This window comes from Pipra filicauda, unplaced genomic scaffold (assembly GCF_003945595.2).
Source record: "Pipra filicauda isolate LSUMZ 115617 unplaced genomic scaffold, ASM394559v2 scaffold5_size6683894_pilon, whole genome shotgun sequence".
NCBI classification, from domain to species: Eukaryota; Metazoa; Chordata; class Aves; order Passeriformes; family Pipridae; genus Pipra; species Pipra filicauda.
The window spans coordinates 6,269,030-6,283,729 of record NW_024104754.1 but is presented as its reverse complement, the minus strand read 5'-3'; the positions used below and the strand labels follow the sequence as shown (position 1 = coordinate 6,283,729).

The window sequence follows — 14,700 nt, the reverse complement described above, 5'->3', positions numbered from 1 at the left end:
TTCAACAAAGCTATCTTAAGGGTGTTATTGTGAGAGAAGTGCAAATCTAAGAATAATAAAAAAAAAAAAAAAATCACAAAAAAAAAACCAAAATAAAGAATCGAAGAGTAAAAAAAAAAAATAAAAAGTTCTTTAGTTGATTGCCACAAGTTTGCAGAGCCTAAGCTTGGGCTTCTGAGTTCAACATATTATAATAAAGGCCTGTGACAGCCATTCAAACCTGCAGTAATAAAAAAAAGTATTTTATGCCCATTAAATCAAATGTAGCTCAGAACACACAAAAGTGAAAATACTTCCTTGTTCCTTCCCTTCCTTAAATACCTCTGGTTTTCTTTAAAAAGAAAAACAAACATAAAAAAAAAACACCCAAGCCAGCAAAATGACACATCACCCTTCAGGCCTCCTTCTTTTTTTAAGATACTCTCGGCACAGTAATAATTGTTACAGTTCTCAACACTTTAGAAAGAAAGACTGCCAGGCCTGAGCAGCGTAGTGTTTCTAACAGGTACTGAAAATAACCTCAAAACACACTCAAAACCATAACACACTAAACCTGCCTCCCACAAAACATCCAGAAGAGTGTTGTTCCTTTTTTTTTTGTTGTTTCTCAACAGAGTGCAATGTTAGAAAGAACAAAACACTTGCCAGGTAAACACAGTGTACAGGTCTACAGTATGCACAGCAATACTGGGACTAAACAGTGCCAAACAATTAGCAAGTTCCCATGGAGTCCAAGATTTTAACACTTGCAATATAGATGTATAAACTCTAGCAAGGCATTCCTTAGACTTGGCAAACTAGCAAACAAGCTCTCAATGCTAACACAAACTTCAGCATTTAACAACACTGAAACAAAGCCAATAGCAGAGATGGATCTACTCTGAAGCCCTTCTGACAGACAGGACATTTTCCAAGGCAATGAAGTGAAAAGAAACTATAACCAAAATCTACACTAATTTGGGACAGGTTCTTGTCTTTGATATACTAGATTATCTAGATTATATATATATATATACTAGATTATCTAGAAACTACAATAGCTTTCTCTAGTCTTTATGAAGACTCATTAAATGAACAGCAAAAATCCAGTCCTATTTTGTTGTCAGTAATCATTTTGCCTATCAAGAAGGTCACGAGAAATGTTTGCTCCAGTATAACATTTTTTAAATTCATTAGCAAGCTAAGTAGTATTGAAGTCTTAGAGCTTACTCTAAATTAAATGAGAACATTTAACAGAAAACTGAAAGTCTTCAGCCCTCTGCCTATGGAATATTGGCACATTTATTCAAGGTTTCAAATCAACACTATTTATGTATTTATATAAAGTGTTGGTTTTAGATTTAGCAGTAACTTTCATTTCTACTAAGGCTTTAGGCAAAGAGACACAACTGGAAGGGCAAAACTCAGTCCAATTTTATAGCTGTGTTCAGGAAGTATTAGTTGCTAAAAACAAAAGCTGGATCCACCCGAGGCTATTTGCAGTGTCACATTCCATGCTCTAAAGGCAAAAATTCCCTGCAGGGCAGTTTAGAGTCAAACAAACCCGACTTGTTTGACAAGACAGTTGTTTGAAGTCGTTAAATTTAACATGCAGGCATCAAACAGCCAGCCCGGCCTGACTCCTGTGAGGAGCAGTCAATCAACCTTCAAAGTGGATTTCAGCTTAGAAGCACAACCATAAAATCTCACTGGCACTGGTATTATCGTAACTAATCCCCCATCCCCAAGCATTTTATTTAAAATAAGAACAATCCCTTGGTGTCAAGGCTGAACTAGACCTACAAAACGTAATGTTAGAAAATTAAACATGAAACACTGCCTTTGGATCATTGGTGAGTTTACCACTCTTAAAATTAACTGAAGTAGTCTTCATAATGCAGAATTGCAGAACATTTCTCAACACTGTTTGAAATAAACTATCCATTGGGGACTTAGGTGTTTTGTTCTAAGGGAGCTTTTTCTCTTTGTGTTTTCAGAGATAAAAGGCTACACTTCCAGCATGAGAACTCCTAACAGCCTTTACTCTGAAATATGTTAAAGTGCTTATACTTTTTTGGACCTTTCATATCTGTAAAATGCCAAAATAAAACATGAAAAGCTTTGTTACAGCAGCAACACTACAGTTAGAACTAGTAAAAGACTTCAAGGTAAACCATTTTAAACTGGCTAAATTGCCTTGATAAATTCAATCAATCAGTTCTAATTATCAAGGGAATCACTTTTGGGCACAACTTTTCATTTTAATCAAAACACTGATTTTTGAACCAGCTGATCCAAAGGAAGCAAAGCTCCTGGCAAGTAATTATAAACCTCCTTTTTCAAAATTCACACAAGCATTCTGTTCCATTTCCGGAATTGAAAGAAAAAAGGGATGGGGTGGTTTTATAAATGGAAATTGCAGTGAATCGTGATAGAAACAATTATTTGGGGACAAGTTAAAAAAAAAATCTGTTTAGCATAGAGATTTATACCAAAATAAAACCTATGGCTGCCAATCATGATAAAATTTAGTTCACAAACATTAAGTAAAATTCATTTCTTCTCTTTTCAAAACAAACAAAAAATATTTATAATCTTCCACTATTGCCTTAAGTTAAAGAGAGTCATCTGAGCACTGCTACTCATTTTCCTTTTTACGTCAGATCTCCAACAAAACTGGAAAAACAAAATGAAAGAATTTTCTTATTAAAATGGAAGTAAAGCTTCTATTTTTCTTTCTCTTGCCTTTTTGTTGTTATTGTTGTTTTTGTTACGGTTTTTGAACGACAACACAATTACAGCCTTGTAGCTTGGAACTGGCACGTGACTGATGCCATCCATGGGATGAATCTAGTTAAGCTGAACTCAGACTTCAATGTCTTTACATTGCACTGGACTAAAGTACCACTAGGCAAGTTCCATGCACAAGCTGGCATACGCTATTTCAGCCTTCGGAGTCCACTACACAGGGCACTTATCAGGAATTTACCATACTATGACATATTACATTCAATTAACATTGACTTTTCCCAAAGTTGACACAGTGAACCAACTGGAAGCTGTATTTTAAGCCTAAGGAAACAAAAAGCATCCTAAATAACTCAAAGGCAACTAAAATAACATGATGTCAAAAACCTATAGTGTCAAGATTAGCCTAAATTTAATGAAAATTCAAATTATAAATTAGGAAAGGTTTAGACTTCAACTCTTAATAGCTTTGAAACTCCAAGTTATGCCATTGTTTTACATAAGAAAAAGGCTGAGTTTTAGCCACCACACACATAAAGTCAGCTTCTGCTTCAAGTGTTTAACTTTAAGTGAGAGAGACAATACAATTTTAATTCTGACAGAAAGGAAGCAGGATGGTGCTTCAACAGTAAAACACCAGCCTGCTATTTCACTATATCAACAGCTAAATATTGCCATGTCTTGTAGCACGTAAAGACTGAGAATTTGTGTACAGCTTATCAAAAAAAGGTCTGTATTTGTTTCAAAGTGCCATGTGATTACTTCACACCAAATTTAACTAAAACAAGTTTTTATATCTTTAGCTATGGATTTAAATGTTTAGTTTTGTCTTCTCAGTCTTATCAGGCCTTACATTAACATTGTACTGCAGTTAACTACATTAACTATGCACTGAAGGTATCATGGCTGGGCTTCGCAAACGAAGATTTGGGAAGGGCTCTACCCACACTTGCTACAAGCGTGCTGGTGGCTAAAAAGGTCAGTACGAGATAGACAAGTCTGGTTGCAAAAGGCAGTGGAAAGACTCCTTAGGTGGTGTCGACAGGACACGATTCTTTCTGTGTTGTCTTTTCTCCTTGAGAGTGATCCTGCGGGTGTTCTCAAAGGCATCAGCAGCGTTATAGATGGTGTGTCTCCAGATCTCCCGATTTGAGGCCAGAGTAGACCAGTTATGGTGATCAATATGGCCAAGGCTGAGATGTTGTTTCAGGGAGTCCTTGTATCTCCTCTTTGGGGCTCCTCTCTTGCAGTAGCCTGTGGCAAGTTCACCATAAAGCAAGATCTTAGGGAGGCGGTGGTCCTTCATCCTGGAGACGTGCCCTGCCCATCGCAGCTGTGTTCTCAGCAACATGGCCTCAATACTTGTGACTGCTGCTTGTTCTAGAACAGATGTATTGGTCACATAGTCTGACCAGTGGATGTTTAGGATTGTGCAGAGGCAGCACTGATGGAAGCGTTCTAAGAGTCGCAGGTGGCGGCGGTAGATGACCCATGATTTGGATCCATATAAGAGAGTAGACAGCACAATGGCTCTGTAAACACTGATCTTTGTACTTTTCTTCAGGTGTTTTACCAAACTCTTTTATGGAGTTTTCCAAAAGCTCTATATGCCTTTGCTAACCTGTTGTCTATCTCTCCATCTATCTTACTGCCCGAGGAGATGATGCTACCAAATCAGTCCAGCGCTGAAGGTATACACTGAAGGTATATAATTTAAACCCCCCAAATCTACTTTTCAGAAGCACGCTTAAGAAAATCCTCAAAAACTATGGCATAGCAGAACATGCGTTACTTGTGCAACTGCTGTTTGCCATCCACTGCATTTCTGCTGCTTTGGTTTTTAAACGATTAGCACAAGCAAATAATGAGATCAGATTCCTGCAAATAACACCCTTGTTCTCTATATCCTGCTTTATTCCCAAGAGCTTTACCCACCCACTACTGTGAATGCTGCATGGTCCTGTGGAGAAAAAATTTTATGTAGTCACATCTGAACCATTGGACCCCTTGCCATTTTTGAGACTTCTTTTTGTAATTTGGGTTATTAGACACAGTAAATACTAAAGGAGCATCCTTCTCATCATTTTCTTTCCCAAATTTCAAGTTTGCCCTTTAAAACATATGAACACTACAGATCTAACAAAAATTGTTACTTAATATAAAAAAACAGGAACATCAAAGAAAACCTTTTTCCTCCTTGCTTTTCAGTACATGATAAACCATTTAGCCTACAGTTCCCATGAGGCTCCAGTCATTTATCAGGAAAACTGTTCATTCCAGTTAATCCTAAATTCAGTCAAAGCACAGGTAAACAAATACCAGGTTTTATATAATTGAGTGCATTAGCCAAACATTTGACAGACTTGGGAGGGCAACTCATGAGCAGCCTGCAACTACCACAACCACCTTCTACAAAACTTGTGAGGATTACATCACTGGAAACTCTGGGCTAACGCCCAACATATACTGTCGGTGAACATTTCTATCACTTCCACAGAAACCAAGCATTTTCTCATTTTGCATGATGCTTTATGAATCAGTTTCAGTAACTTTGAAAACTCTGTTCAGTTCCTAAATTCTATTTCCACATTGTAAGTGAAATTTGGCAGTAAACCAGCTGAAGGTATATTTTCCTAAAATTATTATTAATGTTAAAAGAATAATCTTGCTATCTTATTCAAGAAGTCAAACTCAAACTACTTCATTTTCACTTGGCTTTTTATAGACTTTTCTGGCATTTGCCAAATTCTACTTTCCAGTGTGAGTGCTACTTTTTCAACCTCAGCCTTCACTTCTTTAACACTTTTTAAACATCTTACGGGATACACCTGTAGGTTCTTAGACAGATTCTGGTGAATGGTAACTGGCAATAAAAAGACTACAATTCTCCCAACATTAATAATTAAAAGCAAACTAATTCACCGTTTTCATTCGGACTTCGGAAATACATCTTCAAAAATTTGTCTTCATCCCTATCTGCTCCTCCCTGCCCCCCACCCCTTTCAGTCTAAAAGCTGGAATTACTAGGACTGGTTATTTAAATAAAAGTGTATTTTCTATGTTAAATTGCTATCTTTATATAATTAAAGGTTTGCCATTTGATTTGATTTGGTGCTCTCTTTGTGTTATGCAAGAGTAGTATTTAACTTTTTTTTTTTGAGGTTTTGTTTGTGCCTCCCTCAGATATCCTTCAAATAAAGCATTCAAAAGCCTTTAAAGCCTTTGGAATTTAGCATCTTAAATATCTTCTCTGTTTTAAGATATGCTCTGCATTTACATATTAGTATAATTAGCCATTCCTAAAGTTAAATTTAATTCCTAGTTTTACATAGCCATAGTTAGCAGTGTTACTCAGTGGTCAAACAACTATTTAATGCCACTTATTTCCACTGCTTACTATAGGCAAATGCAATCCTCAATCATAAATTAGACAAACAGATTATCGTAAATGCTTTGAACATCAGAGAATGCATCAACATACAAATATTTCACCAGCATAGAAATCTCACAGCTAATGTTTAGATTTGCAGGTGCCTGGAAAAGCCTTATTGAGATGTCAAACTTAACACAGTGTTTATGAGGAGAATAATCAAGTATAGCTTTCATTTCTCAGTGTTTCCTGTTGCATCACCCATCGTCCTTCACAGCAGCCTCCCCATTTAGTAGAAGATCAAGTAGAAAAGCTAGGCCTGAACAAATTGCTTTTAAGGAAAAAAAGATGCTTATCTGGACTGCTGAGATGTGCATGTTTTGTTTTTTTCCCTACTTACATATATATCCTTCAGCAAGAAAAGTTCAGTAATTAGGGAAGCTCTTCTCTCTTCTATAGCAGCTGTTTAACCTTTCTGAAGCCTGTGAATATTTTAACAGTATCTATTGACAGCATTTGGATTCAGGCATTAAGCTACAATGCTGTTCCATGGGCAGCTGGCAAGCCTTTCTGCCATTTCCGTAATCAGCACAAACATGCTGCATCTTTGAGTCAATTCTGCAATATTCTTTTATCAGGACACATGCCATCCCCAGATCTGCCAAACTATTCAAGGTCAAAGTGCCATAACTCAGATACCACACAACAGCCCAGAGTTTGTTAAATTCACTCTTATATTAGACCATCAACACACAGACCCAGAAGGCTGTGTTTCTAGCTTTGTGATAAATCATTCCATTTAAGAGACACTTGATTCTTTTGTGTCAGTAAAAGCTTGATCTGAAAAACATTCAGAAATGGATGTTTCTCACCAATTCCGTAAAGCACTAATCCACAAACCCATAGACATGAGGGAATTCTAACCTCATGCTGGACACCAGTAAAGCCCTAAATCTGACAAGAAAAGCGTGGAGGAACCACAGACTCTTCTTCACATAGAAGCAGCAGCTACTTCTAGATATGTATTGCCAAATATATTACAGAATTATAAACAAAAATAATTTCTTCATAGCTTGTAAAATGTTATGGCTTTCTTACTTCTATGTCTGCTTAGGTTTATCTGCTGCCTCATTTCAACCTGAAGTCTGCATCCTCTGTGTCAGAGTACCTCTTCTGTGTCTGAACAATTACCAGCACAAGGTCACCCAGGTCCATAATTAAGGAAGGAAACAGCTACTCAAGAGACTACTGTCTCATATATTCATGTCAATTATTTATATGAAAAGTTCTATATTTGTAAATGTCAGAATTATATTAGTTCTTGGACTAGGAGACATCTCTTTAAATAGCAGACAGTAAATTCAGAATTGAAGACCGACTGTTCTTGTTTATCTATATCTACCCTTAGTTCAGCCTCGCATAAATAAAGACAGAACACTGATAATTTCACCAAGACAGGGCCACAAGTGACTTGTGACATGATCTTCTACAAGTAACAGTCCCTAAGAATGCAGAGATTTATTTAAAATTTATCTACAGAAAAGGTATCTTACACAGCAACTGTTTAATAAAACTTCACTCACCAGTTTTAGCAGAGGTTTGAATTTCCATGACAGTGACTTACAAAAAACTTTTACTGACCATTTGGTTTGCTCAAGCATTCATCCAGCTGTAAACTGAATACTTCTTTATATACTATAACAAAGGCAATACATAGCGATGGGATGGGCAACAATGCCAAATCAGCAATTGCACAAGGAAGACAAGGGCAAGCCAAGTCCAGATGAGATCATATTTGGGATGCAAAGGTCAGTGTTTCACACAGTGCTTACAGTTTAACTCCAAAGATTATAGCCTTGTTGAATTACATGCATCTCACCACAACTAAGCATAATGTTGCTAAACCCACATTTCTTTGAGAAACAACTGCAACACCACTTGGGTGAACAAATCCAGTTCAATTGTACTACATCATGCAGCCCTACAATAGTCATATCTAAAGTCACATCTGATCTGATAACAAACTTTTTTAGTTTATTTACAAATACTCTCCAATTTTATACAGGGACAGAGTTTAAAAATCTCTTATAACACCTTTAACATAAACTGATGAACCACCCCTTGTAATTTCATTATAGTCTTCCCAAAGTTATACATTTGCTGTCACTTGCTGAACATAACATTAAATGCCCCAAATTCTTCATGTAGCTAAGTGAGGGATTCAGTTGAACTGCAAAATATTTTCTGGCAGGCAATACCTTGTAAAACAGTAGTGAAGGGACAGTGACGATAGAGCGGGATGCTTTTTGTCAGTAACAGCCTGCTAGTTGGTCAACTTAGCAAGACCATAACACCACAGAGAATACTAGTCCTTTCTTACTCCCAGTCAACCTTTTTCACTAGCAAGATTGCCCTCTTTTTATGTTAGTTTTGGCCCAGCACAAGGTGGCTGATGCTAATGGAAGTCCGCCAAAGGAACACATAAATTTATAAATCAAGGTCAAATTTATCTCAGTTCTATGTACTATGTTAGGATTAAGACACAGTAACAGGAAAACAATTTAAATTATTCTCTTTCAAAGACTCTTCACTTAGGGCATAGAGTAAACATTAATTTAAATGACCTGCCTACTCCTCAAAAAGAAAATGAAAGTTTAACTCAAGCCAATTAAATGTTTATATGTTAAAGATTCAGCTTCTAAGTATTTACATTACAATGGTCTTCCAAAGGTAGAGACAGCCCTGTGATGACAGCAAAGCACTGCTGGCACCCCACAGTGGGCAGCAATTCACTCACCACAGTGGCCTGCACCTAACAGAAATCATGGTTTCGCCCAAGACCACTTAATTTCTCATTCAAGTCTCCTTCTTATTCCTATACAGCAGCCTATAAGGATCCCAGATGGGGAAAAACATAACTCAAAGTAAAGGACTTCAACCACTTCAGGACATTTTTAGGCTAATGCATATAGCCATTTATTGTTTGGTTTTTTCTATCCAGCTTTTGATCTAATACTGAAAAAATGTTCTCCTGTAGAAAAGTACCACATTTATTTCTGTGCTACAATATTAAATTAGAAGATATTTATAACATATAGATATCCTCGCTATGCCAGAGAGAAAACTATAACATTTATCTCAATACAATAAATTCTGTAAAAACAAATAAGAGATACAGCACAAGGTAAGAAAGCACATTTAAGATGACAGCTTATGCACAAGTCAGCTGCTCTTTACACAGCCAGGGATGTGACTGTCTCAGCTCTCTGCACTAGCAAAGAGCAGAACATTACGATTAGATTTATGACTGCTAACACAGAGTCCTGACTGTACCAATGACACTAAGGTTGAATGTTCCTTCTTTGAAATGGGAAGCACAGGCTACAAGCTGGCTGGAGAACAGACTCAGAGGTTTCCTTTCAAACCATTATATCATCACACGAAAAGACAGCGTTTAAATGAAATCAGGGCTATACTGAACACGAGAGTGTAAGAGAAAGCTCACAACCATTGCAATACAATGAAAACTTAAGATCTGATGTGCATATGGCAGCTAAATGCCCGCATTTATGCTTTTGAAACCCCTTCTGAAGGCAATTGGGATTTTTTCTTTGATAGATGAAAAAATCTCAATATGAAAGGGTATCTGGCTACTTTCTGAATAAAATGAAAAACACTAGAAATCCTGATATGCTTTATGTTTAAGAGTCTGAAATACCTACCAGGTATTTTGTTTTGTTTTTTTTTTAACACATAGTTAAAATCTTACAGATAAGACAGAGGTTGGATCTCTTTAATTTGAATCTGCAGTAATAGTTACTTCAGAGGATTGTAAAACAGAAATATATTTTCTATGCTGATATATAATTAATATCTATTAAAAGCTTAATCAACCAATATTACAATAGCAATATTACAATAGTAATATTATTACAGCCATAATAGTCTAAGGCAAAACTGGTGGATTACCTCAGTCACATCAACGTGAAAAAGTCAGAGACGTGTGAAAGCAAGTCCTTTCCTGAGACTGTTTCAATTAACCTAATAGAGCTCTTCTCCTGCTGTACACTTACACTAGGTAAAGCATTTTCAGATATCTGCTCTACATGTACCTAAATAAGAAGTGTTCCATGCTCTTCTGTAGGTTATTGAAGGCTTTGAACTGACAATCGACTGGAGAAAATTTTTCTTAAGTGACTTCTATAGAAATGACCTGTGCTATTTATTCTATTCAATTTTGTTAAAATACATACATTTCAACACTTGGCTGAGAAGACAGTAGTTTACATCCATTTCAATATTTAAGTGAATAACAGCGTTGTATATTAAGAGATCACTGAACAGAAAAAAACCCCCAGCAACCACTAAAACCATTTGAAACTGAAAATTACCAAAAAAAAAAACCACACCAGGAAGTTGGAAAGTTTTCTCTTTGCATAAAGTTTAACATCAACATTAAAATAAACCAAATTGAAACAAACAAACAAAAAAAAAAACAACCAAAAAAAACCCCAAACCAACAAAAGACTCAAGGCAAGAAGAGCTCGGACTGTGAACAATACAATGTGATGATATAACCCCAGTGACTTAATTCTAAACTTAACTAAATTTAATGAAGTTTTAAACTGCTTCCATGAAATATCAGAAGCATCATAAATCAAGTGTGGGTACTACTTCCATCTTACACAGTAGACTGTAGTCTGTAGCTTTTAGGGGAACAAAAGCAGGAAAAAATCCAAAACCAAATCCCAGCCTTAGATTAGAAACTGCCAGATGAAAAACAATTGAATACCAACTAAAAACAATCTCTTGCAGCCACTCAAACATTATCTCGAAAAGAAAGAAAAAACAGAAAAATTAAACCACCTCGTACATGGTGTCTTCCAAAGATGCTTCTGCAGAGACCTTTGTTACATGCTGCTGTCTGCTCAAATATCCAATTGCTCAACTGCACAGGAGGCAATGAAAATAGAGAAATGCCTTCCTGATGTTACTTTGCACAAAAGTAAGTGTTGCAACTGGCATCTAATGCTGCCAGAGATGTCAAGTGATCACAAAGAACAAGAGTCATGACCCAGGATAGATGGCAAGATGGTAACACAGCATTATCCAGCACTTTAAAGCTGTTAAAAGCCTTGTGCCCTACGACAGGGTGCTATATTTAACAGACTATCATGAGGCACCCAATTATCAGAAGACAAATAGGACTATTTATTAGCAACAGTTTGAAGCATCACAAAGCAGGAGCTTGGATTTCACTGTTTCTTTAGTTAACAAGGCTGCAAAAGCTAAAGTCACATAGGTGAGATTTGTGGCACAATAAATTCCCACTTTACTCTATTGTAACTCTCCAGCAGTTTCTCTAGTTTGAAGAAATGGCCTAGCTTTCTTTCCCAGGATGCCACTGACAACAAAATCATGACAGTGCAACATATAAGACATGGTATTACACTTCACTGGGCCGTCCCAAGTACAAAGAGACTTTTCCCTAAACCACTACATCCTGTCACTGGTAGTTATTTATTGCTGCATCTTCCCATGGTGCAAGATGCCCTGAGGAGAACAAAGCATAACATACAGATGTTACCAAAACATGACTAAACAAACTCTTTGCATTAAGGCTTCACATCATTTTGCATCCCAAGACCTAGCTTCTTCAGCTGCTCTTAACTTCACCAAGCTTAATGCAATACTCTTATGCTGCATGCCTGCCTCAAGCAGAATAAGGTATCATTTTAACCTGAAACAGGAGAGAGAGAGAGAGAGAGAGAGAGAGAGAGAGAGAGAGAGAGAGAGAGAGAGAGAGAAGGGAAAAACCAGTTTTGTGCCTAGTGCTTTTTGAAAAAATGAAGACTCCTTTTTCAGAAACACTCCAGTTGCCTTCATATTTTGAAGACAAGCTATTTTATTTTTAAAATATGTTTTGCTATTTAGGAATAAGTCCTTATCAACATACGAATCCACCTAATTATGCCCACATTGTGTGGGTTTGGAAGAAAAAAAGGCCAAAAAAAGTCACTGATGGCTAATAAGGAGACTGCATATATGAAAAGATGATTTTTTTTTTTAATAGACCATCTTCCATCACCTGAGATCGGACTAGACTGGATGAATCATTCCCATAAAGAAACTGAACATCCTCTAAGTAATCTAAACCACACATTTTAACCAGCAAACTTGCTGCTAGCATGCAAACAACATGGAGATGGAAAGCATACAATGAATGAAAGGTCCCAGCCAAGGGGGAGAAGGTTCAAGACAGACAAAAGAACTGTATAAAGAATAAGGGAGGAAAGAGCCAAAGAACAGCTGAGCAAAGAAATTCAGAGCTTGGCTCATCTCAGCAGCCTTAGTATCTCCCAAAGCTGAGTAAAGCCTGGATTCTTGGGAGTCTGTTCCAAGTGTCTGTATTCCTCTCACATAGATGAACTCACTGGCAAAACATCCATCTCCTCCAGTGCTACTCCAATTCTTAATGCCAGTATCATTATTACATTGGTTTAAAACGTGAAGGTCTACACAAATATGTTTCAGTCCAATGGATCACCCACACAAGGAGCAATAAGAACTGATACCATGCTGTTCTGTTTGCACTAGTTTTATTTTTAACTACATATGGAGCATTAAGGTTGCAAACTCATACAAAAATTAGGAAAAGCTACAATTAAGACTGCTTTGTGCACTTGTGTAAACATGGTCTGTACTTAACATCTCACATTTTACGCTCTTGAGATGGGCATTCTCTAGAAATGAACTGGGAAGAACAAGAGAAGGATTGTTATACCCTTAATCTCCTACTGACTTGGAGATTTAAAGAAACTGAGATACAAATGAGACTGCAAAAAGACAAAACAAAACCAGGAAATAAGGCCACCAAAAGCTACTCTTGCCACTGAGCTCCTATATGACAGTAGACCAGCCCTTTCCTCTATCTTTACAGCTACTTTTTGTATGTTTCTTATTTTACAGTTATCTATGCAGATAATCTGCAATCCAATTTGTGTATACACTCAGCATACCCAGCGGCAATTAGGACATGTGCTTTAAATACGTGAATTGCTTTACACTATAAAATGCAAATGGAGACAGGACTGCATTTTAATAACATTCCTGCCAGGTGAAGGAAATCCATTACTAATGGAATACTTAGATGTTATGGCAATAACTGGCAAAGGCAGACTCTGGAGCAACTTAATAAATCTGCTCTTAGGGAAGGCTTTTGCTAATAAAGTTTAAATGAAACTGGAACTGATCAGAATACAGAAAGCATAAAGCTAAATACTAGAAAACAGTGAAATGAATACAGTACGTCTTGATGAGCTACAAAGAATTATGTGAATGTATGCATTCACATAGTTAAAATATATTGCTACAGTAACTGCTTAAACTGAGCCATGAACACTGTGCAATTTATACCTCAGACCAAAAAAAGGCCAACCTGAACAGCAAATCACAAGATGAGGTTGTAAATAGCCTGTGAAGTGCAGTTAAATCCTTACAGCAGCTAGCCAAGTCTATGCAACTTCTAAGAAAAAAAATGTGCTAAGAAGATGTTACAGATACATTTTTAAGTACTCGACTTCCAAACAAAAGAGGATGAAAACATACAAACAACCCTCCCACTCCCCCCAATATTTACCTTACTGCAGTAAAGCATCCAAAGCTCATACAGCCTCTCTCGGGATGCCATTCCTTCCTTTCCTCTTTCCGTCGATACCAGCTACTTTAGTTCAAGATCCTACCATGCTCAGTTCCCAGGTGCTCTTTCCGCAGTTTTGCTTTATTATTAGTTATATCATAACCTGAGAAGAAGTCAAGGGTGAAAACAACAGGGTCTCAGTCTCTCCTTTTCGAGTAGATAACGAAGCACAACACAGGCAACTGCAGATAAATGTCAAGCATGTCCGTTCTTCGCCAGCGCCACTTCGGTTTTAATCTCTGAAAGTGAAAACATACCCTTCAGGCCTTTGGTGAAGGGAGGAAAAAACAAATCCGCACTCAAAGCCCGCAGACAGCGGCGGGAATGGGGCGGCGGCAGGTCACAGCGCTTTCCTCTCCGGCACTATCACCCCAGGACAGAGAGCTCCGGCTTTCACTGTTCCTGGCGCTTTCTCGTCTTTGCGGAGAGGCAGCGGGGAGGAACCGCAGGGCTGCCGAGCGGGGCCGCGGGCAGAGGCAGCGGGTACGGCCGCTCCCGGCCCCGGCCCGGCAGTGACAGCGCCGCCGCCGCCCTTCTGCCGCCGCCCCCGGGCTCCGCGGCCGCCCCGCACCCCGGCGGGCCCCGCAGAGCAGCGGCTGCCCCGGCACAGCCGCCGGCCGCGGCCCTTCCCGGCCCCCGCGCTGCCTTGTCGCCCGCTCCCGGCCGGGACCGACAGCCCCGCGCCGCCACCTACCGCGCCCCCGGCCTCCCGCAGCTACCCCCGCGGTACCGCGGCCTCTCCCGCAGCCTCCCCGGGCCGCGGCGGGTGGCGGCCGGGCAGGAGGGGCCGAGCCTCGCCACATCGCCCGCCCCGCCCCGCCCGCGCTCCCGAACACGCCCCGGGCCGCCACCGAGGGGCGGGGAGGCCGCGAGCGCCATGTTGGCTGCGGGCGGGGCAGCGCCC

The 14,700-nt window shown here is 38.8% G+C and overlaps 1 protein-coding gene across 5 annotated transcripts in view; it reads right to left on the bottom strand.

The window, feature by feature from the left end:
* NBEAL1 (neurobeachin like 1) overlaps nt 1-14,570 on the bottom strand; it is an 85,638-nt gene extending 71,068 nt beyond the window's left edge. For 4 of the 5 annotated variants that reach the window (XM_039387994.1, XM_027731476.2, XM_039387996.1 and 1 more), the window contains exons 1-2: nt 14,491-14,570; nt 13,737-14,035 (exon numbers count right to left, since the gene is read on the bottom strand). In XM_039387994.1, the coding sequence (XP_039243928.1) occupies nt 13,737-13,787 (51 nt within the window). In that variant the 5' untranslated portion in view covers nt 13,788-14,035; nt 14,491-14,570. The remainder of the gene's footprint in view (nt 1-13,736; nt 14,036-14,490) is intronic. The other variant, XM_039387995.1, reaches the window with a different exon arrangement.
* Between the last annotated feature and the right edge of the window lie 130 nt (nt 14,571-14,700).